At 41.2% G+C, this 26353-nt stretch overlaps 3 protein-coding genes across 6 annotated transcripts; 1 reads left to right on the top strand and 2 right to left on the bottom strand.

Moving 5' to 3' along the window:
• Nucleotides 1–216: 216 nt before the first annotated feature.
• On the bottom strand, nucleotides 217–21244 carry kdm2bb (lysine (K)-specific demethylase 2Bb). Of its 2 annotated transcripts, none has more exons than XM_079363863.1 (21): nucleotides 21037–21244; nucleotides 20435–20579; nucleotides 20226–20304; nucleotides 20031–20077; nucleotides 18841–19019; nucleotides 18608–18714; nucleotides 17172–17265; nucleotides 16867–17020; nucleotides 16571–16686; nucleotides 15970–16096; nucleotides 15323–15729; nucleotides 15122–15208; nucleotides 10396–10629; nucleotides 8903–9046; nucleotides 8048–8134; nucleotides 7580–7921; nucleotides 6154–7217; nucleotides 5921–6084; nucleotides 4227–4388; nucleotides 3266–3484; nucleotides 217–2421 (listed from the first exon to the last, which is right to left on the bottom strand). In XM_079363863.1, the coding sequence occupies exons 1-21, from the start codon at nucleotides 21106–21108 to the stop codon at nucleotides 2240–2242; spliced, it is 4212 nt and encodes a 1403-aa protein (XP_079219989.1). In that variant the 5' UTR covers nucleotides 21109–21244; the 3' UTR covers nucleotides 217–2239. The 2 variants fall into 2 exon arrangements, with proteins under 2 accessions (XP_079219989.1, XP_079219990.1); XM_079363864.1 differs by having other exon boundaries at nucleotides 7580–7912.
• orai1b (ORAI calcium release-activated calcium modulator 1b) lies at nucleotides 21028–23351 on the top strand. 2 transcript variants are annotated; one of them, XM_079363889.1, is made up of 3 exons: nucleotides 21028–21112; nucleotides 21835–22003; nucleotides 22109–23351. In XM_079363889.1, the coding sequence occupies exons 2-3, from the start codon at nucleotides 21890–21892 to the stop codon at nucleotides 22667–22669; spliced, it is 675 nt and encodes a 224-aa protein (XP_079220015.1). In that variant the 5' UTR covers nucleotides 21028–21112; nucleotides 21835–21889; the 3' UTR covers nucleotides 22670–23351. The 2 variants fall into 2 exon arrangements, with proteins under 2 accessions (XP_079220015.1, XP_079220016.1); XM_079363890.1 differs by lacking the exon at nucleotides 21028–21112 and adding an exon at nucleotides 21455–21678.
• A 1027-nt stretch (nucleotides 23352–24378) lies between these two features.
• morn3 (MORN repeat containing 3) lies at nucleotides 24379–26325 on the bottom strand. Of its 2 annotated transcripts, none has more exons than XM_079363887.1 (6): nucleotides 26166–26325; nucleotides 25558–25714; nucleotides 25278–25435; nucleotides 25036–25195; nucleotides 24762–24946; nucleotides 24379–24614 (listed from the first exon to the last, which is right to left on the bottom strand). In XM_079363887.1, exons 2-6 carry the CDS (start codon nucleotides 25700–25702, stop codon nucleotides 24549–24551), a joined length of 714 nt encoding a protein of 237 aa, XP_079220013.1. In that variant the 5' UTR covers nucleotides 25703–25714; nucleotides 26166–26325; the 3' UTR covers nucleotides 24379–24548. The 2 variants fall into 2 exon arrangements, with proteins under 2 accessions (XP_079220013.1, XP_079220014.1); XM_079363888.1 differs by having other exon boundaries at nucleotides 26196–26325.
• Between the last annotated feature and the right edge of the window lie 28 nt (nucleotides 26326–26353).

The following is a 26353-nucleotide window of genomic DNA, read 5'->3' as shown; positions in this document are numbered from 1 at the left end:
GAGAAAATGATTTATTAGATTCAATAAAAAGCAGTATTACAAACCAGAAAGTTAAACCCTGCTCTTCATTTATTCATCAGGCTCCATTTTCTTCTCTTAAAGCTGTAGGCGATGTAGATGATGTAATAACAGCCAAAATGTTACGGTGAAGATATAATATAATAATCGGGTTTTTGTTTTTTGTTTTTAATCCAAAAGGACTGTATGCACACAGCATAGTGTTTCAAACAAATTTAATATCCCAAAAGTTGACTTAACTTTTTCTAGAGGCTTTACATGTACAATATGTACAGACGAAACACTTTCAGTAATTAAATAAAATATACGATGGAGACAAGGTTGTTCAATATAAAAAAAAAAAACGTTTCTATATCAACCAATCCACTGAACTGTATAGGTGCTGCCAAAAGTTATCCAAATACTTTTAAAGACTTTATTAATAAAAAATAAAAAAAACAAATGTAAAAAAATATTCAAGAACACAAAAAAATCAGACAGGTGAGTTCCAGAGTTCAAAAGCAAAATTAGTCATTTTTAAAATGATAAATACTTATAAAGTGCACTACAACTCTATATTGTAGTGAACTTTATCCACAGGTATTTAATCTCAAAGTCAAACTATGAACATTATAAAACATTTGAAATAAAATGTTAGAAAGTGAAGTTCTTCTTCCAATGGCACAGTATAAATGACGTGTACCATTTCACACTGGTCATAATGTACAGTTTGGATCTTAAGTTTGGGTTCATTGGCCCATGTATGAAAGGAAACTGGCTGGATATGTTCAAAAAATAGAAATACTTCACCAATAAATTAATGAACAGACTTTGTGTATCGAGGTATAGGGGACAGAGACGAGAGGAGAAACCCACCTTTGTCATCAAGATCAGTGGTTCTCTACTGGTGTAGCCTTTTAACCAATCACATTTGTTCAATGATAAATGGTGCCGTTTGGACGCAAGACAAATGTGTTTTTAAAAGCTCTTTGTAGAAAACATTTTTACAGGCACACATTCGTGAGCCACTTTTGGATCCAGACCCACCAGTTGAGAAGCACTGATAAAGATTTATGCAAATGTATCACATTCCTAAGGAAACCCGAAGGAGACATTCAGCTATACATTATAGTTACTCAATTTTTCCATGAGGCGTAATGTCTTGTTGTTTTGTCTTATTTATCAATGGCAGCGCGGCATGTTGGTGCCTGGCCAATCACAGCCTATTACTATGTTCTCTAGCTCGCCAGAGAAGTGTCCTTTTACCACAAGAAAACCAGTGTTGTGATCCCGGGATAGCGAAAAAAAAAAAAAAAGACCTTGAAAAAGCAACTGAGGTTAACTCGTCCTCACAGGAAAACGCAGTAGATAAAAAGCATTGATTTTGTTTCATATAGAGTTCAGCTAATGACAGGAGTAAAACAGTTACATTGTTTAACATATTAGCTGTGGTGTAAACGTGTTTCTTAGCCGCATGCAGAGCTCAAACGCTTCCTTAACAAAGCACTAACTATGCTAAAGAGTGCCTGTCTTAATGGAGCCTGGATAACTAGTAGCTGTTAGTAGTATAAGAACATCTTAGTGTTAAAAAATATGCTTTATATACTTGTCACTGTATAGTGTTTGTGTGAATACATTCATGTATTCATTTTGACTGGAGCAGTGCAAAATCCCTTTTCTTCTACATCCCTCACCCAAAGGGACGTGGAGGCATTGTTTGGGAATACAAATGTACAGATGTCAGAAACATAACAAAGTATAAAAACACTCACAAAACACAATCTACCATCCTACAGTTTGGCAACAAATCAATAGACCTTTGCCTCTCAACAATAAAGAGCCGAACAGTAAAGCCGATTGATTATCAATGTCAACAGTAAATGGTGCAATCAATGCTGCACATAAATGTATGAAACACTTTCTGATACAAAAATATTACTCTATTATGCAATAAACATTGCATTGGAACAAAAAATAATCTATAACACCAAAAGAGAAACATGATACAATACAATCAATATAAAGAAATAAATAACTTAGAAACAAGTGCAAACAAGAAGAAAAAAACATTTTTGCATTTTTTTTGTCTTCACAGGACAATATTTGTACATTCTGGCTCAGCTGCACGGCTTCCCTTTACGGAAACAGAGACTGTGTCTGCAAACGCTCGAGTCACAGCGCACAGCAGTCTGCTGCCTCCTTGTGGTCAGTAGTCTCACCACTTAATAATGTCTTCCTTTTCCTAACTGATCTTCTGCAGCATTTTCTCCTCGATCAGTTCAAACTGCACGCTGACCGACATCTCTGCGATGAACTGGTCGCAGCCCTCTTTGGTCACCTGCTTGCAGTATCGCAGGTCGATGTGACAAATGCTCCCGCAGCGCTTGAAATAGGTCAGAGACTGGTCTGTGACCCTGTTACACACTGCGGAGAGGAAGCACAAATGAAGCGTAACAGGTCACCAGTACAGACAAGACAAACACAAAAGGGATTAATCAGCTCTTTAAGATACTCTGGGACATGAAATCTAAAGGCCTTTTTTTTAATGGTAAAAGGCTTTTTTTTTAGGATGAATGAGGAGACTGTGGCACCGAACAGGAAGGCAAAATGTGTTTGCCTTTCAGCTATCTCCGTAATGTCTCTCATGGTTCACTGCTTTTAGACTTTAATGGTTTTTCAGAAGGACAAAAATGTAAGATCGGATTATTTCAAGCATCTGTGCACTCTGCAACAAATGGCACGGAATTAAATAAAAAGTGATTTCACGATCTTTATTTAATTTCATGCCTGCGACTGCGTGGAGAGAAATAACACCAGAGGCCTCTCTTAAAACATTTCTACGAGAATAATCGTTCAAACTCCCATGAAGGTCAGATTTGTTGCAGCATTGTTGTGATACAATGCATTAGTTTGGAAAAATAGTGAAGCAGTAAAATTTACCTTTTTAGATTTGAATCTGCAAAATTGTTTACTGGAGGATTTCCTTTGCGTGCTTTTGGCAAAAACAAGACGACGTGGAACAACATGACCTTCAAAAAGTTGAGCACTCGAAAAAAGAAAAAGAAAAAACGCTGGGCACTGCACTGTTTCTCGGAGTGGACTCCTGCTGCTGCTCACGCTCTCTACTCATTAGTACGGTCCTTCAAATAAAGTCAAATACTTTTATTTATGTATGAAATTAAAGTTGTTGTTACGTTAATTATCTGGTCAATTCAGAGTTCGACCACTAGGGGGCTCAAGTCCGAAGCAGCAGAGGCAGGCACCTTACCTGACAGGTTGATGTCAGTGAGCGAGTCTCTGGTGGTCGTCCCCGCAGCGGTCAGGATGTTGACAGACTGATCGGTAACGTGGTTGCAGTAGCTGAGGTCCAGTTTAGACAACGACGGCATGTAGCGAATGATGAGACGCAGAGATGCGTCTGTAATGTCCAAACCTGCCAGGCGCAGGTCCTCCACGTTACGCAGCTTACTCCTGTTGTCCAACTGACCTATGAAGTCAAAAAAAAAAAAAAGGGACAGAGACAAAATGGACATGGATCATTTCAAGTTCAAGTTTGAGACATTTTCATGATGAGGGTTCTTATCAAGTTTAAAGATTATTCGTTGATAGTGAACATTTGTCTCATGTATATAATTAATCCCATTAATCAAAAAAAAAAAAAAAAACAGATTCCAATATATGATCCTTCTATGAAGTTTTCCTCAGGATTTTATCTGCAGTGTAACACACTTAGTTTATAAGCTATACTGTTGTGTTGATGATCTTTTATCCATTCAAAAAAAAGAAAAAAAAGAAAAGAAACCGGCCCAGTACTTTATTCTAAGCTAATCCCACATTCACCCCCCTGCTCCTGAAAATAATCACTAGAGAACCTTCTTGTGTATTAATCCCTCGGTGAAAATAGTCACAAACAAATTCACTATTTTAAATCACTTAAAATAAACGTTCAAGCTTTTGAAGGAAGTTGTTTAGCCTTGTCTAAAGCGAGGCGATATATCTGGAACAACTTTTTAAACATGCAGGTATTCAGAAAGAATCAGTGGGCCTTAAGACGAAAGTGGAGGACTGATTTGTGACAGTTTGAGTCTTTTCATGGGATTGTTTGGCAGTGTGAACAATATGCATCATTGTCTTTATTTCTTTAGATTTGACAGCAGGCGTTGGATGTCACTCCTCTGATTCATGCTCACTCTAACTGTTCAGTGTGAGCGTGAATGGCAGGTGAGCACCTGGTCTGTTGTCTGTAGGCGGTGACAGCAGGTCCCTCATCTGAGCATCTTTCAGTCCCTCCACCCACTGAACATCCAGAGTTCTCAAGAGGGGACAGCTGGACGTGCAAAGAGCAGAGACGGCAACCCATGAGCACCCTGACAGCAGCAGCACCCGCAAACCTGCAGGAAACAAAAAATGACAAGGACGAACCAAAACAAGGGTTTGAATAAAATCTTGGCTTTTATATGAAAGGACAGCTGAACAGAGTCAGGAAATGTGGAGAGAGAGAGAGAGAGGAGGATGACATGGAATAAACTCTATCAGCATATTTTTTAAGTCTTAGGAATCTGTTCTGTGTGAAGCCATGAGCAGCAGCTAAATCCAAAGCACACTCGATGTGAATCTCATGAACGAGTCTTGCCCTATTTTTTTTTTTTCAGTTTTCCTTGTCTCCAGAGTTTGACTTAATCAGAGGTCACAAAATAAACCAACACAGAGTCTAATTAGCTGAATGATCCAGCAGAGACGCTCAAACGAACAAAAGAAAGCATTGAAAGGAAACCATTGAAAATCCACAGGCCTCGAGGGATACAATTATCCAGAAGAAGAAACCATATGGGAACATATGGGAGTAGTAACTCATTAAAAAGTAAACATGCTACACAAACACACTTTCTTTTTTTTAAATTATCAATACCTGAAACAATTCTCTAACTGCCTTCATCATGCACGTTTGTTGACTTCATCAGCACAAATATGTTGGCTGAAGAAATCTGGACAAACATTTACTCAGATCAGGATAACACACGTTTCCCTTTGTTTGATGGTATAATTCAAACTTCACTTGTTGAAGTGACTGCATGTGCTGATGTCTTACACTACAGGTAGGTTGTGCGACCATGTTCTGATCTTTTTTTTTTTTTACAATTTATGCGTCAAGTCAGTTGTTCATAAACAGCCCAACGTTTAAAATGAGATCAGACCTGAGGAGGCAAACAGACTCATTCATCAGATGTACAGAAAGTACAAAAAAATTGTTAAAAAAAAAAAGTTAGTTAGTTAGTTAAAGTACTTTAGTTGAAGAGAGGTGAGACAGAACAGGCTCTGACATCGTCTCAGTAAAAGTCCAAAGAAGCCCAATGAAGGACATCTCAACCAGCTGTTTGTGTGCAGAGCTAACTTAAGCTAGCGTCAAATCGAAGAAAAAGTAAAAGTAAAAGAAAAGAAAAAACCTCCCTTAAATATGTTCATCTGAAGCCACTTCAGGGTTGACTGAAGAATCTCTTTCAGTGTCAGCTGGTTCACTTTTTCATGTTGAAACAAAATGTTGCTGTTTGTTCCCGAACATCGAGAATCTGACGAGACGTCGAGACGTCTCTTCTCAGAGGTTTAGTGAGAACTCCTCACTTACCCGTTTGTGTTTTGAACTTTTTTCACGTTGTGTGTGTGATAATATCTGATGGATACACCGTTGTGTCATCTTCTTTAAGTGTGTACTGTATGCCCCAACGTGACTCAGACAACATGTCGGGAAGGTGGACATAAAGAATCAGAGACTAGAGAGTAAAGGTTTAGCAGTGGGTAAGAGGAAAACGTTTTCAGACAAAATAAACACAGGTACAGGTTACTTTCCATCTCTGCCTCAGTGCGTTTTATTTGTTTCTCGTTTTAAATGTTGACTCAGGCTCAAAGGATTATTCAAGATTTCTACCTGGCAGCCTGTTGATGAGCCAGCTGAGTTGTTTCTTGGAGATGTTGGTCCAGCTCAGGTCCAGAGCTGCCGGCTGTCTCCGGATGATTCCGCTCAGCATGAGAGGCGTGATGGACTTACAGCGGTTCAGATTGATCTGCTTCCAGAGCCTCTTGTCGCAGCACCTGGTGGGACACGCCGTTAACATGCGTGTTTTTTTTTTTTTTTAGCTCTGTGGTGTTTCCTGTACTCACCATCTGTTCCACGTCCTGCACACGCGCATGCACACGCACAGATCTCTGTGCGTCAGGTGACTGAACACCTTCATCCACATCTCCCTCTGCATCAAGTGAGCCTCTCCGTTGTTTAGCGGGAGTCTGTCGGGCGGCGGGCTAATGGGAGGTGGGCGGATCACGTGGCGCTCCATTTGGATGCATTTTGGCGGCGATCTGCAGGGAACGGGGCGGGGACATATGGGTGTGATGGGCGGGTTTCGGTTCCAGCTGAGCGGCGAGTAACCACGCGTTGTCTCCGTCACTTCCTGCCCTCGGTGTCGCAGCCAGTCGTCAAGGTTGCCGCTCCCGTTATTAAGAGGCCATCTTGGCTTTTGGTCTTCTACGTTGTTCTCAGGCTCGGTTTTTATAGGTCTGTGGTTCTGATTTGCCAGACTGTCCTCTGTTTTCAGTGGACGTCTGTTTTGATTGGCTAGTCCTTCCTCTGTTTTAATCGCCCTGCGGCTCTGATTGGAGCCAGAGTCCTCTGTTTTAGGCGGTTTACGGTTCTGATTGGTCACCGAGTCCTCACTCTTCAGCGGTCTTCGGTTGTGATTGGCTGGGCCGTCCTCTGTTTTCACTGAGATGCTTTTTTGGTCCTCCTTCTTCAGGATCTCCTGCTTGAACTCTTTGCTCAGCTCTTTGTTGGGCAGACGTCGGCGTTGGTGGCGAGCCTTCGGATGAGCGGCGCTCCTCTCCTGAGCGTCTCCCGATTCGCTGCTCGGTCCGGCTCGAGGAGAGTTCGAGGACAATAAGTCACTTTCTCTGCCTGCTGATGTCCTCAGCAGTGGATTCAACAGGAGCTTCCCTTTCTCCTCGACACTACTGTCTCGTTCCCTTTTCACCGTCTCCTCCTCTCCACCCTCGTCTTCCGCTCGGCCCTTTTCGCCAAACTCGTTTTTCTGCTTGAAACGAATCCTGTCTAAGGGAAACCTGTCTTCATCACGATCCTCATGGTAGTCTCCATCATCGCCGTGATCGTTCTCCGTCTTGATTTGCCGCAACATCTTCGGAGTCGAAGGATCCTCCGGTTTTGAAAGCTTCTTCTGTGGACGAAAAAAAAAAAATGAGAGAACATAATGATCTCTTTCAAAGTCACTTCATTTGAGTGAATTTACAGAACACTGCGTTTCAGCAGTTTTTATGGTTTCTATCATTTTGTGGGAGATAGCTGGAGAACCCACACCGCTAACCACTTCAACACCGTGCAGCCACTCTAAGGGCTGTACAATGGCTTCTTTTCCCACAGATCATCATATTCACTATCTAAATTGTTTTTTATGTTATTTTGCTAGAAAAGGTCAAAAATTCAGGGATTATCTCGCAGAGCAACAAAGAAGATTATTATGACCTCTACAGAGATTAGCATAAGTGCTAAGAGTAACGCTTGGTACTGTTACGGTTTTACCTTCTTTTTCACAATGATCGGTTCATCGTTGGTGTCAAAGAGTTTCCTCTTTTTTCTCAGTGGGTTGTCCTCAAGCCGTGGTCGGGGTGTACCATCCAGGGACAGCAGAGGGGGGCGTTTCTTCGGAGGCTCGTCTTCTTTCCTTTTCGGGCATTCTTCCCGCTCTGCCTTTCTCTTCACAGCGGAGGTCGGAGTTAGAGCGGTCACAGGTGCGGAAGCCATCATCGGCGGCGGCGGCTCCGGCTCCTCTTTGGAATCCCGGTTTGGCCGGGGTTCTTTCAGCAGCGAGCCAGGGAGGTTCGATGCATACTTAAACCCTGGCCCCCTTTTTTGCTTTGAGGCCAAAAGGTTAGAAAAAAAAGAGACGACAACTTTATTCCTCTTGTTCTGAGATTCAGAGACAAAGTTAACAGTTTAATCTTTTAACGATTCCGACGCATACACAGCAAAGTCCATACAGATGCTTACTTTCCCTGTTTTCCCAGCGTGGTTGCACTTTGGGCACTCCCAGCAGTTTGGCAGCTCGTCATTGACCACTCCGTTTGAATCTTTAACCTGAACACAAGAAGACGAGGTTAACTAAGGGTTACAAATGTTAGAAATGAATCCTTAACACTTTGCATTCTCATGGTATGTGCTCTTAAGGAACGGGTCACACAAATAATAGGAGGACATGTTTTCACAAAGCTTGAATATTTATACCACCAGGCCAACACAGGTCACACTTTCTACCAACGTCGGGAATAAAATCCATTTCTGTGTTCTACATATCATTTGTATCATTTGTCATCTGACCAGATCCATAAACTTTAAGAACCCTATCAGCTGTGACATCACTACAGACGCCTGTTTTTCTTTCAACCTTTAAGTGATTAGTTTGCTCCTTCAGCTTCAGTTTAAACCCCCTATACGCCTGTATGTGTTCTAATGTAAATCGTACTTCCAAACATATGAGATCTCCACTTGCTGAGTGAGTCTGGAGTTCAGTACGAGCTGCAGTCCAAAAGCTGACTTTGCGATGAGCTGATGTTTTGGTACACTAGAAGCTAAATACGCTCAGATTGAAGCTATAAATGGGCCACAATTCACTCAGTAAATCTAGCCCAGAGACTATTAACAGTAAGTGGCAGAGTTAAATTATGACCGAATAGAGAGAAATTAAAATCTGTCTCCCTAAAAAAAAAAAATTATATAATTGTGTATAAACCTCAAATGTCATAAATAACTAGACAATACAACTAAAAGCATGACTAAATCAAACCCAATCATTGTGAGAATGACATCATGGCCGTATATTGAACACAATGAATTTGAGCAGTTCACCTTGAGACAGTGGGGATGAACAATCTCATTGCAGATAGAGCACTCCATCAGCATGAGGTTAAACTTTTCCTCCTCATCCTCCACCGTGTCCTCTTTCCCCGCCTCTCCGCAGACTAGACACACGGCCGTGTGGGGCAGCACGGGCTGCACGACAAAACGAACAGGAATCAAACACACAGATATCCTCTTTGAGAACAACTCGTCTCCGTAACAATTATGGTTGAGACAGCGGTTAACTGAACAATCCTGAAAGGTAGAACTGTGCCTTTAATTGAAGCCTCAATCACAGAACTGCAGGAAACGGAGTCGGCTGTGGATGAAACTGTAAATATGCACTACTGTTTGTGTTCAGAACATTCTCCACCATGGCTGAGATCAAAAGGGATTTAAAGCGAGTGTTTGGTTTGTCTCTGTCCATGGTGCTGAAAGACTCTAAACTGTTTTTTTGGCAAACATTTCCGTGAGTTTAGATTGTTTTCTTTAATGCAGGCAGCACACCAGCCGACTAAAAAAAAATTAACCTTCAAAACAGAACAGATGAGAAGCGTGTAAAAGTTGTTCATTTCTTGGAGGGAAAATAGCGATCCTCGCCGAACACTACAATTTCACGACGATCTTCCACAGCACAGCCAGGCAGAGAAATGTCCTGATGAGACACCGACAGGAAGTGAATGTGTAATTTAACGGGATGACGTTTACGTTCATTAGAGAACCAGGGAGTAGTGCTTTGTTGCTTTAAAAAAAAAAAAAAAAAAAAAGCTCGTCAAAGTACTTTAATTTCACGCCTGTTATATTTCAAGTCGGACAATGTCATCTGAAGCTACACACACACACAGGCAGCAGTATTCAGTCTATTTATAGTGCCTGGTGCTTTTAGGCCGTGTCGAGCTATCTGCTGCTTAGGATGCAGAGTCTGTGTTGAAGAGTTGTGTTTGTAACTTTGGAAACAGAAGGATTTTAAAAAAGGTCCACGGATGTCCTCTCTCATTTCTTACTGAGTTATTTAGTCTCAAGTGTCTAATGTGGTTGTAAACAATAAACACTACATGAAAAGACAACATACTGCTGTGTCAAAAAAAAGAAAAAACATGAATTTAATTAGAACCAATCAGAATGTCATGTCGTACTCTGTTAAAAACCTGGTGCCTCTGGGCAGTGCTTTTTAAATGGAGACTTTGCCAAGTTACAGAAACAAACAGTGTTCTGCTGTAGAGAGAGATGTGCTTGTGCTCAAATGAAGAGTGTTCTTGTGTAGATAAGAGAGAGAGTATAAGGCGTTTGTTAGTGAGCCTGGCGGCTGGATTTTTCTTCTTGCTAAGCTAGGCTTACAGCCTCCTGGCCTCAGAGAGAATGATTGGGATCTTTTATCGAACCCTCAGTAGTGAAATGAATATGCTTATTTTCCTACATTATATTGCACAGTATAGCCTTAACATGGGGCTGTACATCAAAGGAAAGTTCCCCTTACATGCATTACAACACGATGAACTTACTGCAATGCACTGCCTCATGATGCAGGACTGTTTCATGCGACCAGGCCCGCCAAACTTCTTCATGTCTTTGCAGAAGTGGCACTCCCCACACTCGGTCCGCAGGCACGCCTCGCACTTCCGACAGCGCGTCCTTCTCCTCCTGGCACCAGATGTTCCCCGACTGGCTGACAGCTTGACTGCTGATGCAGGAGAAGAAGCTGCCATCTTAGGTTTTGGCCGGTTGGGAGGCCGGGGCTAAAAAAGGATTGAAGAGGAGATGTGATTGAGCCAACTCATTCATACACAGACATCCGATGAGAAGATGAGTTTGTTTTTTGTTTTTTTTAAATGAAAAAAAGGATCATTTTTAAATATTTAGAATGAAAAATATGTATCGTATATGTAAAGACCTATAGCAACATGAAAAGGATTACAAATCCACTAATGCTAAAGTGTAACATCTACTGTTTCTTATTTTCTTTAAAAAGACAACATTTAAGTTTGCTGACGCTTTAAAATAATGATCTATATATTGGTCAACAAGCTTCTTTACACACCACTAACAGTCCTGTCATATGAATTACAACACAGTCCATTGAATGCGGTTGCTATGACTGCATTATAAGTCCATATATTTCACATATACGTATGCTGTTGAGTTTCACAGGGGTCAGAGGAGAAGTGGATGTGGGCGGCTCGGCCTAATCTTCTCTTTAGTCGGCATAGCTCGGGGTCAACAGTTCACAACACATCCACATTATTAAAAAAGAAAAGAAGAAGAAAATCTTTCTCCATCTGTGCATACACAAACACTACATATCCTGAAACAGAAATGTGATCACAACCCCCCCCCTCCCCTTGTGCCAACACATATCTTTCATGGTTATTAAAGCAGTCGGATCCAGGACAGAAAAAAACCAACAAACAAACAATCACATAAAGAATGTCCCTGAAGGCATCTTCCAAATTTAGCCCCTCACTTGCCTGCCTGTTCTTCTTCAAAGAGTAGCTGCACTTATGGCTGCATTTCACACATGTTCTCAGCGTCTAATATTCTGTGGAGCAGAGGCGCGCAGACTCATTTAGAGCAGCACACACAATAAATGTGCTCTAATTAATCCAACCAGGCCTCTCCATCTCCGTTTGTTAATTCTCTTGTGTTGCAGATTCTGCTTCCCCTCGGGCTCTAAAAAAAAAAACAACAACAAACAAACAAACAAACAACCAACCACAGCGATGGCTCTTAAACATGCAATACCACATGTCAACGACGCGGCCAGCACCGCCGTGAGAGAGAAAGTGTGAGAGATGCGCGAGAACAAGGAGTGCACAAGACTGCAGAGCTCCTGGAAATGAAGATTTCTTTAGTTACAAGGTAGTGCAGATTTTCCTAGTGTCAGCATAGCAACAGCCACGTCCCATTCCCTAACAGAACAGTCTATGACACACAGACTTGTAACCAATAAGAACTGTAATGAGACTCTCTGACAGGAGAAGAAAGCAGGCTCAATCTTAGGCACATTATAGTCATTTATTCCAACAATAGGCATGAAATAGAGGGACACAGGCAGAGCGATGTGTGCTAACCAGACAGGATTAGAGGCAGTTATTGGGTTGGGGGGGGATGGGGGGGGGGGGTGTACAATCTGCACTGGACTAGTCTGGTGGTATTCAAAGGGATTATAGACCAGGGGTCTGTTTTAGACCAACACTGAAATGAGAGCAAATAACCCAGAAAAAAACAAACACTTCTGCAGCTTCAGCACCAGGATATGAAACCAAGCAGAGTTGTGATGAATACATCTTTATCACTATCTCGCTGAGTCTGTCACTTAAACTGAAGGGGTTTAGGGGTAAACGTACTTCCTAAAGCTGTCCATATTGTGTCCCAAATCCCCCCCCCCCTTCCTGACCCTCCTCTGTCTGCCACGAGAATCATTTCTGACGCAGAACCCCCCCCCCCCCGCTCTCCCGAAATGACAAATTAAGTTTGCAGCGTCAACACAAAACACAACATCTTCCCTGTCAGTCTGAGTAAGTCCGCTCTGTCTCAGGTACCAGAGATTCCTGGCCAATAATATCTACCCTATATGTCCATGATAGGAGTTATGTAACAGATCTGAAGTATGCACTTGTGTTCTTTTAGTACAGGAACAAGGAGAGTACGGGAAACAAATAGTCATTTCTTGGCTCTTCAAAGGCCCGTTCAGCTGGGAAACATTATGAGAAAATAAGAGTCGAATGTTTACGAAAGCCTTTAGAGTGTCTCCAGCTACTGTGGACGACAGTGAAAATCAATTACTGTGGATGCACTTCACATCACCTTAAACGCACGTTAGCGACGGCGTGCTCTGAGGACAAAAAGAAAAAAAAGAAAAAAAATACAGTGTGGCCTGTTGTTTTTCAAAGCAAACACCTGAAGCACAGTCCACACTGACAGAAACATGACCCCACAGCTTATAAACACTATCAAATTGTTTGTAGCTTAAACTTGTGCTTCCTCTTCACGCCTCAAAAGGGGGGCAGTAGGTAAAAAAAAAAAAAAGGTTGATTTTGGTTGACGGCGTCCTGGAAGGGTTCTTCTCACGTTGTGCCTCCGAGGTGTCATACAAAACATGTGCTCGCGTGGCCGTGCACAATATTAGCTGTTTTCCCAGGTGACAACAGGAAGTTGGAACACGTGTTGCACCCAAATAAAACCTCTGGACTCTTTAGTTACTCCACAGCTGAGGAACTGAACATAAAGGCAAAAGTGTGTCAACTGAATTCTGCACTGGATTGTTATTGAATATTTGGGTTTCAGATTGCCGCGCAAAATATCGCATGAACTGAATTACTCGTGGACAAATGGCACGCACTTCAACATTCACAGTGTTTCGACTGTTGCCCTGTTTTTCCTTCATATGAGCGATGTTGAAATAGTTACAGCTGTGGCACAGATCATCAGAGGTGTCATGACTTGACCTGCAGGAAAAGATTCAACGTATTTCAGCTGATGCTCAACATTGCAAAATGGTCTCTGCAGGAAAAATCTTGTTCCAATCTAAACGCAGCCACAGCTTGAATGTGGTTCAAAGTTTCAAGAGGAGAACATTTGAACAAACACAGTGTAAGCAGGTCACATCTGAGATCTCATCCATTTTCTCAACAATTTAAAAAAAAAAAAAAAAAGACCGACATTTTATCAATAACGACCGATAGGCGTAACACCCATTTTGCACGAATTGTTCCATCTGCTTACATGCACGCCCAAAGGTTTTTACAACCAAGCTGTGAAAAATTCATTCTCTGCGTCTTTACGTGAATTCCCATACCTCTCTACCTCAGTGCTTTGAAACAACCAATAGCAGCCCTCAGGCTCTGAGCTATATAAACACAGCTCTCTCTCTCATTGCCCGTTTTTTTTACAAAAACACACAAGCATGCCCAAACACACACACTCAAAAACACACACTCACAAACACAAACCAATAAAAGAGAAAAATCAAAGAGCCGGCTGAATCAATGCATTCTCTCCAGGTAGCTCCATTTCCTTGCTGCACTGTGGTGTCTGCTACATAGCATTCCTCTGGTGGCCTCGCTCTGCCTGCAGAGTTTTGGTGCCTCTAACCTGCTCAGAGTCTGAGTCGTAGTCCTCATCATCAGCGCTCAGCGACATGGCCATAGCGGTTTTTTTCATTCAACATCCAGCTCCCAGCAAACTGACATGGCTGCAGTCTCCTCCTCCTACTCCTTCTACTCCTGCTACCGCTGTCTAGCCTTCAGCCCTCCCTCCTACTCCACGGCTCCACAATACCACAAGCAGATGTAGGAAACACAGACCAGCATGATTAATATGGATGGACTCTGGGGGAGAAGAGGAGGGGCTTCAGGAAGCGTAGGGCCAATGGGAGGCCGCTGTGCATCAGAATATGCAGCAGGGGGAGTCGGCTTCTATCCAATGAGGGGAGAGAATGCAAAACAAGTGTAGTCATATTCAGGATGGAACGTCACAGGGAGAGGAAAGCATGCGCTGCAGTGCCAGTAGAGCCATATGGCATCTCATTACAAAGGCAAACACAAAGAGGCCCCGAAAAGCAGCAGTGGGCTTTTTTTTTTTTTTTTTGGAGGGACGGCTTGAGGGGATCCAGCAGAGCCAAAAACTACAAATCCCCTCCGAGCAGCCATCGACTCAATGTGAACCTCCTTTTACACTATACATGAATGACTTCAGGAGAGTCAACCTACACCGAATATAAACTTTCTCTAAGAACAACAGTATCTTCATTGAAACATTTGTAACGATGAGCTTCATATTTAAGACACAGGTGAACAAGAGCGAGGTCTCTTTGACCTGCTGGTTTCTGCCGGGTACAGATGTCTTGAAATCAAAGAGGATAGAGGCGATCACCTGCATTTTCAAGCAGCAGAGGTTTACAGACATGAACCATGAATAACTATCACACTGTTTCCCACTGACCATGACGAGTGTCCATGCAGACTGTTTCTAATTTTTTCTTTGTTAAGATATAAGAATAATTATTGAACAAACAGACCAATGGGAAGGGAACTGGGTTAAACTGGCAGCAGTCTTCTTCTTCAGTAATGATGATAATGCATTATACTTATCTAAAGTAAACCTAACCTCCTATTCTTTCATTCTTTGATTTCCTTTTTCCTTATCTGAGATCAAACGTGTCGATAAACTCTTACAGATAGCAAACGATGTGAAAAACCAGGGTTTATGCAGCAGCTGAGATTTTCTTACCTTTGTAGTTTTCTTAGGCCAGGATACCACAGGAACTCCAGTGATGGCTAATTTTTGGTCATCATCAGCGTGTTCTTTTAAGACAATCTTGACAGCCAGAGAAAACAAACAAAGAGTTTAATAAAAAATAAATAAATAAATAAAAAGGAATCTGAACAGTGCTGCGTTGGTGCAGCGAATGCGTCATCTTTACGTTTCTACCTTCATGTCTTCCAGCAGGCCTCGTGGGTTTTCTATTCCCTCTGGGACACATTTCTTATTTTCAGGGAGCGACTCCAGCTTCTCCACCAGAGTCCTCAGTCCACTCAGCTCAAACTCCGTCAAATGCATCCACTTATTTTGCGACTCCGAGGCTGGAGAGTCGGAGGGGGTTTGGGGGAAATCTATGGAGGTCGAGCCGGGGTTACAGCTGTCCTCCGAGTCCACAGATAAAACCGCTTTGAAGAGTTGCCCCCTCTGGTTGACGGGAGAGCAGGGGCCGTCGGCGGCAGGTCTGTCTGATTTGTCACCCTGGTCGTCCCTGAGCTGAGTCTCGCACGAGTCCTCGTTGGTGTCCTGGCTCCTGGAGTCTGAGAAGGGGCTCTCTGTGTACGCCTTTGTCTCATTGTCTCAAGGGGCAAAATGAGAGAAAACAGCAAAGTCAAATAACGTCACGCTTGTCCATATCATATGTCTCCTTTCAAACTATTTGAATATTCCTTAAATGTAGCTACATAGAACATTAGAATACAGCAGAGCGAACTGAGAGCAGAATGAAGACACTTAATAAGAGATTTAATAACTTGAGAGAGATCATTACAACTTTAGGACTTATCGAGGGACACACAGCATATTACAAAACAGCTCACCCATAACTACTGGCTCTTTACGGATCTCTTGAGAGAGGTAGGAGCGTTTGGTCAGGCAGTGCAGGTATCTCTCCAGGACGTACCAGCATATCTCGTAGTAGAAGGGGAAACGGAACTTGGAATTCACCTGAAAACCGGAGCGACAATTGGCTTTGGATGAAACACCTGTTTATTTGATCAACGTGTGTTTAAGTGTCACGCCATGAAACACTCAAACATGTATGACTATGCATGAGCATGACGGAGAGCTAAGACAGGATACTTAGCCTACAGCTAGCAGCAGATATACAAGATAACAAACATGCAGACCTGACTTTTACAAAGTGTGTTGTTGTTTATTTTAGAACTGCTACAACTTTACAAAGCCACATAGGCGCGTAAAGGCCAGACACAACAAACAACAAACGTGACCCAAAATAAATATGTTTCAGTGGGAGGTCAGACTTTTCCTTTTCGTCAGATTTTCGTTTCTTACAACAACAACAAAAAAAAAAGTCTGTCTGAAGGATGATTGTGATGAATTAACTCTCAGTAGAGTGAACTGTATTGCAGTGCAGGTCAGGTTTCAACCTTACATGGAATAGTCCAGGCAGACTCCTACCTTGGTCCTATTCTCTATCTCATGGATGGTAAGCTGCATAGGAATGTTGAAGCTGTGCAGGATGTTTCCTCCAAACACAAGCGTGTCCTCAGGAGTGTACACGGCATGAATCCAGCCTTTATTACGAAAAAAAGAAATAGTTCAATAACACAACAAGTGCATTAATAAGTGTAAGGATCCATGCACATAGCTGAATATACAGTATGATACTTAGGTAGGGCTTAGCATTAGTTTTTCATTGGCGCTAAAGCTAATCTTTTCCTGCTGGCTACTTTCAAACAGCCGTGCCAACACACCAGATGGAATGAAGAAGGTGTATCCCTGCTTAAGCTCTACTCTCTGGCATCCATCCGCTCGATCTCCCAAGAAAACATCGCTCTGCTTGCCTGACAGGACCCAGTCTTCGTAAAGGGTGAGGTTATGAGGGGTTGGAGGGACAAGCCAAAACACCTGAGGAGGAGCAGAGATTTAGAATTATCAGCTTATTCTGGGCAAGTTCAGCTACGGTCGTACACTTTCTTTGTTTATTCTGTCACAGTAAATATGAATACATGAGGGTTTATGAAACTAAATAGTAAACATAGAAGACAAAAGGACTCACTTTTTGTCCCTTAAACACGTGATACCAAACAGAGGTTCCTCCAAAATCGATGTGGAAGTCTGTGTAGCAGCCTTTCACACTCATCAAACAATACCTGAAGCAGAAAAGAAGACACAAAGTCATTGGGGAAAAAATGGCCAAACTGTGTGTATAGCATACATAGATGGTAAAGCAAACTCCAGACACCCATTAAAGGATCTTAACTGGAAGGAGAAAAAAAAACAGCGAAGCAATCAGAAGCAATTAGGAGTCAGCAGAAATCTCTGTTGTGTTTTGTTGAAAACAACAGCTCCAAATTGAAAACACCACAAGAGATCGATCGTAAGCACAATAGAGCAAAGAGCAAATTGTTCACAGTAGGACACTGCTTCTCTGGAAATTAATTGGGGAATGATTAGCACTCCAAGGCACCACTGATTCAGTCATTTAGATAGATGGGAGCAGCTCTGTTTATGTATATACGCAAGTAGTGTGAAGTTTAGGTTTCCCACAGAGAGAGGATAAGACAGTGTTTTAAAACAAATGGAGAGCAGGTTGGTTCACACAAACAAACAAACAAAAAAAAAAAAACAACGTCAACTGTCTGTTTGTCAAGAATGTGGAACAAATCCCAAACAAATGTGACTTCAAGACAGAACAAGCTTCCGTAACGCTAACATCTGGATTCTCATCGATGATCTTGTTTAACCGTGAGTGACCGCAGGGCACCTGAGAGTCAGAGCTGTCGTTCAGCATACCGACGTGACAGAAAAGGATTCACAGAAAACAAAAACAAAAAAGGTTTCCACAATTACAGATTGGTAGTGCAAACTTATATGCAGGTAATTGTTTTGTTTTTTTAATGAAACAAAGCAGTCGCCAATAAAATGAAGCTTTCTGCAAATAATGACAGAAATTATATTTCAAGAAATTATCTTTACTTATTCCTTAGTGTGTAATTCAATGTCTACTATCAGCACTCACCTAATTATGATCCTTGTTTAATATACGTATGATATATATAACATCAGGTTGAGAGCTGGGTAAGTGAGGTTTACTACATTATATCTGACAAATGTAAGGTTTACATTTGAATGAAATTTGAATGGAGTCAAAAAGGAAAGGCACAACCAGATTTGACTCTTTCCTTCTGTGCAAATGCATACAGTTGATTGGCTGAGAGGTGTCTGTGCAGTCAGGCTACAGCTGTAATATACCCATCCTCCACTGTGGAAAACTCTGCTGCCTAGCAACAATCAGGAGAACATTCAGGAGATGGAATAACACCAACAGTGTGCAGCACTCTGCAGAGCTGAGTGCTACATGGGTGAAAACTGTGTTTGCGGCTGAGGGAGCAGCAATCTTCATCAAGTATGTTTTGTACTGTGCCCCACACATTTCACTTTATTCTCACAGAGTGACAGTGAGCTCAGAGAAAAAGCCAAGTCATGTCATACCTCTGCACTTTAGGGTACTTCATCTCTGAGATGACATTGGTTGCTTCTGTTTGGCTGTGTTTGAGATCAGGAGGCCAAACGTTGTCCACCCAGTCCACTTGATCCACCTGTGTGAGAACACAAAACGACTGTTACAGGAATGATTGCATCGTACTCTGTGTAATGACAGAACCACATGCATGAAACATGCCCTTCATGTAAACCTTTCATGGAACTGTGTCATGTTAAATTACCACTGTGGGCCTCTTGATGAGGTTCTCCAGTTTAGTGTGGCTGAACTCTAAGCTGATGACGTTGAAGAGTTTGTCCCGCTCTTCCTCTGGTGTCTCATAATAACGGACAAACTGAGCCATGCTCATTTCAGATCCTTTCTGGGTGCTAACATCCATAACATCCACAGAACGACGGCTGCCTGCAAGCCACAATCAGAACAGAAAGTGAATTAACCATATCAGTGGTAGTAGAAGTAGAAGTAATGGTATTATTATGAGTATGATAGTTGTTATTGGTGTTATTATTGTAATTGTTCCAACTTAATAATAACTATTATTAATATTTTGTGGGACTGATAAAAGGGAACTGTATACTGTATTTGATAATTCAAAAATTTAATCATGAATTAGATCCTGCATGCAATTCCCCACTTTCACCACTAGATGTAGCAACGACGCTGCTAATACAATAGAACATGCAATTTTCTTGACTTTCATAGTGAATAAAAAGTACATTTAAACATGTGGAGTTTTTTTTAAAGGCAGACATAGAACAGCCTACAATGCGAAAGAGAAAACATGGAGGCACACACATTAAAGATCAATCACACACTTTACACATGTTATAAGAGAAGATGAACCAAAATCAATAACACATGGTGTTAAAGTGAGACATGATTTGAATATACTAATACTATGATTAAAATATTCTGCTTGTTCATAAACGTTATCTTTTTATTTCATAAACCTTATTCCAATTCACAGAAGAATGATACAGTAAGCAATAAAACACATTTTAAAGATGCTATAACATCCACATAACAGAATTGATTATTGTTGTAGTTGGGGTCGTTCATACATTTTTTTACTGTGTGTTTTAATCTTACATAGACCATGCTGTGAAAGTGAATAATGCCATGGATCAGTCTGATACTTAGTGCACATGCAGATAGCCTAATTATAGGCCATTAGATTTCATTTAGTGTGATTACTCCACTCACTAACATGGATAGGTTTTGCATCGGCCATGACAAATTAACTAAAACTTTAAAAAGCTCGAACTTACTAACCTCCCTGAGTTTTGCTCCAACTGTTTATGTAAAATAGCAAGTGTAAATTATGACCCAATGCTTTTCTTTAACCCATCTAACCGCTGCAATACTAAAGATATTTGCATATACACAAGTGTGTGTATGAAGCATTATACTTACCAACTAAGCCCTTAATCTCACTGACTGTAAATTCTGGATCAGGCATTCTGTGTAAGAGAGAGATTTAATGCCATTTGGTTCACAACATTACTGCACAATAAGTACAAAATAAGGTTAGACCAAAACGAGGAGAGCTATCTAAGAATATATTAGACAAGTAGTGTGACTGCTGATTTTCCATATTTGGCTTCTCACCTGATCCCCAGCCCAGTTTTCTCTTTAAAAATGAGTGGCATCCTGAGTGCCTCCCTCTGCACATACTCATAAGAGAAGTCTGCAAGACAGTGATCCAGACAAATCGAATATATCGTTAAAAAGGAATGCATCTTACACATAGAGAAAATGTATAACATGTGTTTTTTGTTTTGCAGAAATGCAATGTGATGTGCTTTGTGATGCTTTACCTTTGCCCTCCATGGAGTGGACAAATGTTGCACTGTAACTGTCACTGACGAGTTTCTCCTCCACACTGAAACCACGGATGTTTGCAATTTCTTCAACATCGGACAAATCTTCGTTTTCGTCGTACATCCTCCGGCAGATGGAGCGCTGTCATTGAAAACGACATTATTTACATTCCCAAACTGCAACACGCGTGGAAAGCAAACTCTTCCTGTCATAACAGCACCATAGACGACCATGCTTAACAAGTGCAGCATGGGCTCGTCTTCGTTTTACTACAGTTACATTTACTGTCTTAAATGTGATGTCAGACAGAATTGCATTTATCTTTGTAAAAGTGAGACATGTGTGCGTTTCTCCAAAGCGATAATGTCAAGTGTTTCCCTGATATTGGTTTATCATGATTCTACTACAGCATACTCTTTATGTTCTTACAAATATATGAGAAGTTATAACATATACAATACGATAGTTTGCCTCTAACGTGGACTGCTTACGTTACTTGACAAATAACCCAATGTTACAGACGTTAGCTTAGCTAACTAATTAGCTCGCTGCCAATCTCGCCTCATAAGCTAACATTAACACGGCAGATGGTACACACCAGCCTGCGTCCGGATTCAGCACACGTTTCCACGGCCTGAGCCATCGTCTCTTGCAAATGTTTCCCGGTCATTCAGGTTTGGATAAGCATCTTCATGCGTAGTGAACTTTAAGGAAACATTTAGCATGCTTTTTTTCGGGTTCAAAACAAGGGAACCATGTTTTTGTGTGTTACGTCATCGTCAGGAACCAAAACATTGTTGGACAACGTCACGGTGTGTTAGTGCTCGCCTCACTGCTTTCAATGCTACTACAAAGATAGAGGAACAGACAGCTCTCTGTTACGGGTCCAAAACAAATATCATTGTAATTAATCAAAAATATTTTTTGTTTACGCTAAACGTGTGAAAAATTAAAATAAAACCGGTGTTAAAATGACCTGAAAACGTATACTTTAAACATGCTCATTCATTCATTCTTATAGTAATTACTCCAGCTTTAGTGATTTAGACGTGACATGAGTCACGTGGACTGGCGCATGTGTAGTCAGTCGTTGTTGTTGACTAAACCCTTTTTTAAGACTTAACACACTTAATGTGGTTATTTTAACACTATTAACTTAGCACTGGTTAGTGGTTAACCCCTTCAATGAGCAAAATCAAGCACGGAGCGGATGTTCCTCTCGGAGCGCACAGGCTTATGGGTAATGTAAGGTGCAGGCGAGCAGCACAACAAGCCGGACAGTGTTCGTGAAAAAGAAATTGCTTCCTCAGTTCCGTCAGTCGGATTTGTTAAATGTTTTTAATGAGTGTACACTGTTAGCATGTTGAACTGTTGTTTTTGTCGTGTTCCGCTGAAGTATTAAGGTCACTACGTCAGCGCTGCGCGTGCAGTCCTTTGATAACAGGAGCAACATGAGTCTGAACGAGCATTCACTACAAGCCCTGTCCTGGAGAAAGCTGTACCTGAGTCGGGCTAAACTGAAGGCTTCTAGTCGGACGTCAGCTCTTCTTTCTGGATTTGCTATGGTAACATCTTCTTTAACTCGCTGTTGAACTCGTCTGTTGCTCAATTAAACCAGTGCGGGCATGAATAAAGTTGTTCGCTTATCTCTTCCGATTTCTTCTCTCCAGGTGGCAATGGTGGAAGTGCAGCTGGACAACAGCTATCCATACCCACCAGCCCTGCTCATTGCCTTCAGTGCTTGTACCACGGTGCTTGTTGCCGTTCACCTGTTCGCTCTGATGGTCAGCACCTGCATTCTGCCCAATATCGAGGCTGTCAGCAATGTCCACAACCTCAACTCTGTGAATGAGTCCCCACATGAGCGAATGCACAGGCACATTGAACTGGCGTGGGCTTTTTCCACAGTGATAGGCACTTTGCTCTTCCTGGCTGAGGTTGTTCTGCTCTGCTGGGTCAAATTTTTGCCCGTAAAGCCAAACAAGTCCAGTAATAGCACAATTTCAGCCGGTGTGGCTGCTGCTATCACTTCCACTTCAATAATGGTCCCTTTTGGTTTAGTCTTCATCGTCTTTGCAGTGCATTTTTACCGCTCCTTGGTCAGCCACAAGACGGACAGACAGTTTCAGGAGCTGGAGGAGCTATCTAATCTCACCAGGCTACAAAATGAGCTGGACAACAGAGGAGAATCTTCCATCCTGCAGTCTCCAAACTCACATCATTTTCCATAGATAACAGTACGAGGGACATAAGGTGGAAGTCTGACTCCTCAGAATTTTCCCACGCTTTTTTTTCTTACAGGAATGAAAAATCCTCACCTTTTTGTTGTGAAATTGACTTTTCTGTGAAGAGTTTTATGTTTTAGAACACGTTTGATCGACTGTGAACTCACACATCTGCCACAATGCATGGAACTTGAAATTGTAAAGTCTTAACTGTGATAGCTGCTTGATTTATCGCTCATATTATGACTCTATATATATATCTGAACAATGATTTGGACGTTTGTCTGTTGTCTGCTGGGTTATTGACTTGTTTTTCAGTAAATTGCTGATTATAACCTGCTTTTAGTTGACAAAACACAAGTATTTTACTCCCTGTTATTCACTGTGCCTGTTTTATTGTAATGTTCTCTGTGCTTCTATTTACATAGACTGACTGCCAAAATGACAGTGTTTCTTTTAAATGTGCCGATACCTGTAGCCCAGACTGTCTTGTTAGAGAAAAAACAATTTTGTATGAAACAACACTCAAAGGTTTAGTGTTTTTTTTTAAACATCTGAATGTACTTTTTGAAAAATAATATATACTGTGCACTGTTATCTGTGTGACTTATTCTTCATAAATGACACGGGTTAAGAAAGTGACATTAAGAATATTAAACATTTGAGGTTCATGGGAACACAAAACAAATCTATTGTCATCTTCATTCTGAATAAGCAACTGAACCAGTATGTAATCCTGATTCATTACATATACTGCATAATCACTTTTGATTTGTGTATTTTTTTCATTCATAGACAAGTGCTCCCTTGTGCTTTATTTTGTAAAGCCCAAGCATCCCACCAGCTTCACACTCCTGAATTAGCATGTTGCGTTCATCATTCATAGTTCAGGTGTCCATGAATTAGCATGTTGCGTTCATCATTCATAGTTCAAGTGTCCATGAAGCGCACTTAAATCTAACAGTTGTTTATTGAAAGATAATGACAATTTTAAAGAAATGTATTGATTTGCGTTATAGCAGTCTGTACTGGAGGTGTTAAAGTCCAGAAACGTTCTGAGTTGCCTGGGCGTGAAGAAACTTTAGAGCTCTCGTTGAATAATGAAAAGAGAATTAGTAATGAATGGGTTGTTCAGAAAGAAGCACACAGTTATATAAACACATAGACTTTCACACTCTTCTGTTTGCTGCAGTTGGAAATAACAAAACACAATAAAGGCGATATCTAATATGCTACTAGTATTACATTTATCATGACAAGCTTTGGTAGTTTATAATATTTCAATATAATTATCCAGCTTTAGGTTGATCCTAGAAATAAGCTGTTTTAAATCTAATCTAAATACTTTAGTAATCCTGCGAGGGGAATTTCGGTTTACACTCAGTTTAATGAACATGAACACTCACATAGGTTGAAACACACACATGCACAAACAGGATCCTATGAACATGCATTAATGGAGAGGGGGTTGCCCACAGCGAGCGCTCCAGAGCAGTTTTGGGGTTCCATGCATTGCTCAAGGGCACCTCGGCAGTGCTCAGGAAGTGGACTGGCATCTCCCCAGGTATGAACCAGACCAATTTTCGGACTTGGCCCGTGCCAGGATTTGAACCGGCAACACTCCAGTTCCGAACGCACTATCTATGACGGCAGTAAACTGCATAAACATGTTACTTCATATTACCTCTGTTTTCGTTTCTTTTTAAGTACTTCCATATGTACTTCCATGTGTTTTGTTTTATACCGTGAACAAGATCAATTATTTGGGGGGAAATATTCAGAGAAATCTGACCATAGTGAATAAGATCATGCTATTTGTTTTATTCCCCTTCAGTGAGCGTGTGGCAGAGTGGAAACTTGCTTTTGATCTTCTTCTCGTTCTTCATCAACACTGCTTAAGGTAGGCTGACTGGGCGTCTCTTAAAACCAACTGCATATCCACCAGTTGAATCTAGGGGAAAAAACAGAATTGGAAATGTTTCTGTTCAAACCAACAAATGTGCATATGAAAGGAGCATTTTTATTCAAGATTATTTGATAGTGCTACGCAAGCATGACAGACTGATTTGTGGAAGTGTCTTTAGTCAAAATCATGTACCTGGGGTATTAGATACTCTGTTGGTGTTGGTGCTTCATCCCTTCCAAAATCAGACAAGGTCCCACATTTTGCTATTCCATCCACCCAAAAGCCTTCATAGAGCTGGCCTTTATCGGAGTAATAGAACTTTCCATGTCCATTTCTCAGGCCGTCTTGCCACATGCCTTCATGCCAATTTCCGTTAGCTTGAAAACAATATGTAAAGTCACATTTCATATCTCCAAACTGTGCCCCGACTAAGCACAAAAAAAATATTCTGAGAAAGTCCTCTTACCAAATCGAATGATGCCTTTGCCATGATTTTTATCCTTCAGCCACTCTCCCTCGTAGACGTCTCCATTCTCATAGTACATCCTTCCCCAGCCACTCCTGTAGTCCTCGCTCCACTCCCCCTCATAAACTGATGAGTTATTGTAGAAGTACATCCCATACCCCTACACAGATGTAGAATGATGGAAGCTATACAGTGTATATACTTTTGTTATACTGAATAGAATTATAGAAATCAATACATACATGCTTCTTTCCATTCTTCCATTCACCACAGTACTTCTTTGAATACTCCTTCTTTTCTGGCAGAAGCACACTGTAGGTACCGTATCCGTCACGTTTTCCAAATTTCCACTCTCCATCATAAATGGCACCTGACTTCTTCCACACCTGAGTTCCCTTTCCTTGAGGAAGGATTTAAGGAAATATTTCAGCTAAAGCATAGCTGGATTATGTCATGTTCTTTTACAACAAGAGATGTACAGAAATGCATGGTCATAGAAGCTGACTTTAAACAGTATCTCACCATGCTTCTTGTTGTCTCTCCACTCTCCAGTGTATTCACTTCCATTGACTGAGAACACTGTGTGCCGCAGGCCACATTTCTGTGACTTAATATCCAGCAGTTTAGAGAGGCGCTGATTTATCTGTGTTGTTTTAAAATATGGCATGGCTTGCGGGAGCTTGATGAAAAGGACATTAATAACATATTAGACTCACAATGTCTTCCCTATTAACAATACCATAAAAAAATGAGTAAACACATACAATATCTATTAGTTTTCTTTAAATGCAGGAATATAATTTCATTGTTTATAGTTATCACATAAGGCACAAGGGACGGTGACGTTTATTGTAAACGAAATATTTTAACAAAAACCACTAGCTTTTAAAAAAAAAATTACCAGGATTGTTTTATTTTTGTCCATATCTGTTGATATAACAATCAATTGATGCAGTAGAACAAAAAAAAAACAACGAAATCTCACCAAAAAACAGAAACCTACTTCAGAGGAAAGGATGCAAAGTTGTGAACCATCTTTAAAATATAACTACATTTATTGACGTTTGTTAGGTACAGTACCAGCGAGCTACCAAACACTCATTCACTCGTTCAAAGCAGTTTACTTGTACCTCAGCGACGTGTCCAAGCGGGTGACTTACTTAAACTCTATCCGCTTGTGGACGCAGGCCATGTAGCTAACAAATAAACTAACTAAACATGTTAGAGAGCTGACTAAACTTTACTAACTGGTTTCCGCTACTGAGGGAGCCGAGTATCCTATCGTATCCTAGCAACCGAGTTGTGCACAGTTGAGGGC

The sequence above is a fragment of the Symphodus melops genome (genome assembly GCF_947650265.1).
Source record: "Symphodus melops genome assembly, chromosome: 16".
NCBI classification, from domain to species: Eukaryota; Metazoa; Chordata; class Actinopteri; order Labriformes; family Labridae; genus Symphodus; species Symphodus melops.
Note: the sequence above shows the minus strand (reverse complement) of the source record. Positions and strands in the feature narration are given on the sequence as shown.

Excerpts from the sequence above, each read along its gene's own strand:
- orai1b (XM_079363889.1), top strand. The coding sequence starts at position 21,890 with ATGAGTCTGAACGAGCATTCACTACAAGCCCTGTCCTGGAGAAAGCTG. Across the intron at positions 22,004-22,108 it reads TTCTTTCTGGATTTGCTATG|GTGGCAATGGTGGAAGTGCA; the intron begins GTAACATCTTCT and ends TCTTCTCTCCAG.
- morn3 (XM_079363887.1), bottom strand. The coding sequence starts at position 25,702 with ATGCCATATTTTAAAACAACACAGATAAATCAGCGCCTCTCTAAACTG. Across the intron at positions 24,947-25,035 it reads CAAAGGCATCATTCGATTTG|CTAACGGAAATTGGCATGAA; the intron begins GTAAGAGGACTT and ends ATTGTTTTCAAG. Across the intron at positions 24,615-24,761 it reads CAGAGTATCTAATACCCCAG|ATTCAACTGGTGGATATGCA; the intron begins GTACATGATTTT and ends TTTTTCCCCTAG.
- kdm2bb (XM_079363863.1), bottom strand. The coding sequence starts at position 21,108 with ATGACCGGGAAACATTTGCAAGAGACGATGGCTCAGGCCGTGGAAACG. Across the intron at positions 16,687-16,866 it reads CACCTTCTTCATTCCATCTG|GCTGGATTCATGCCGTGTAC; the intron begins GTGTGTTGGCAC and ends TTCGTAATAAAG. Across the intron at positions 6,085-6,153 it reads TGCAGGACGTGGAACAGATG|GTGCTGCGACAAGAGGCTCT; the intron begins GTGAGTACAGGA and ends GTGTCCCACCAG.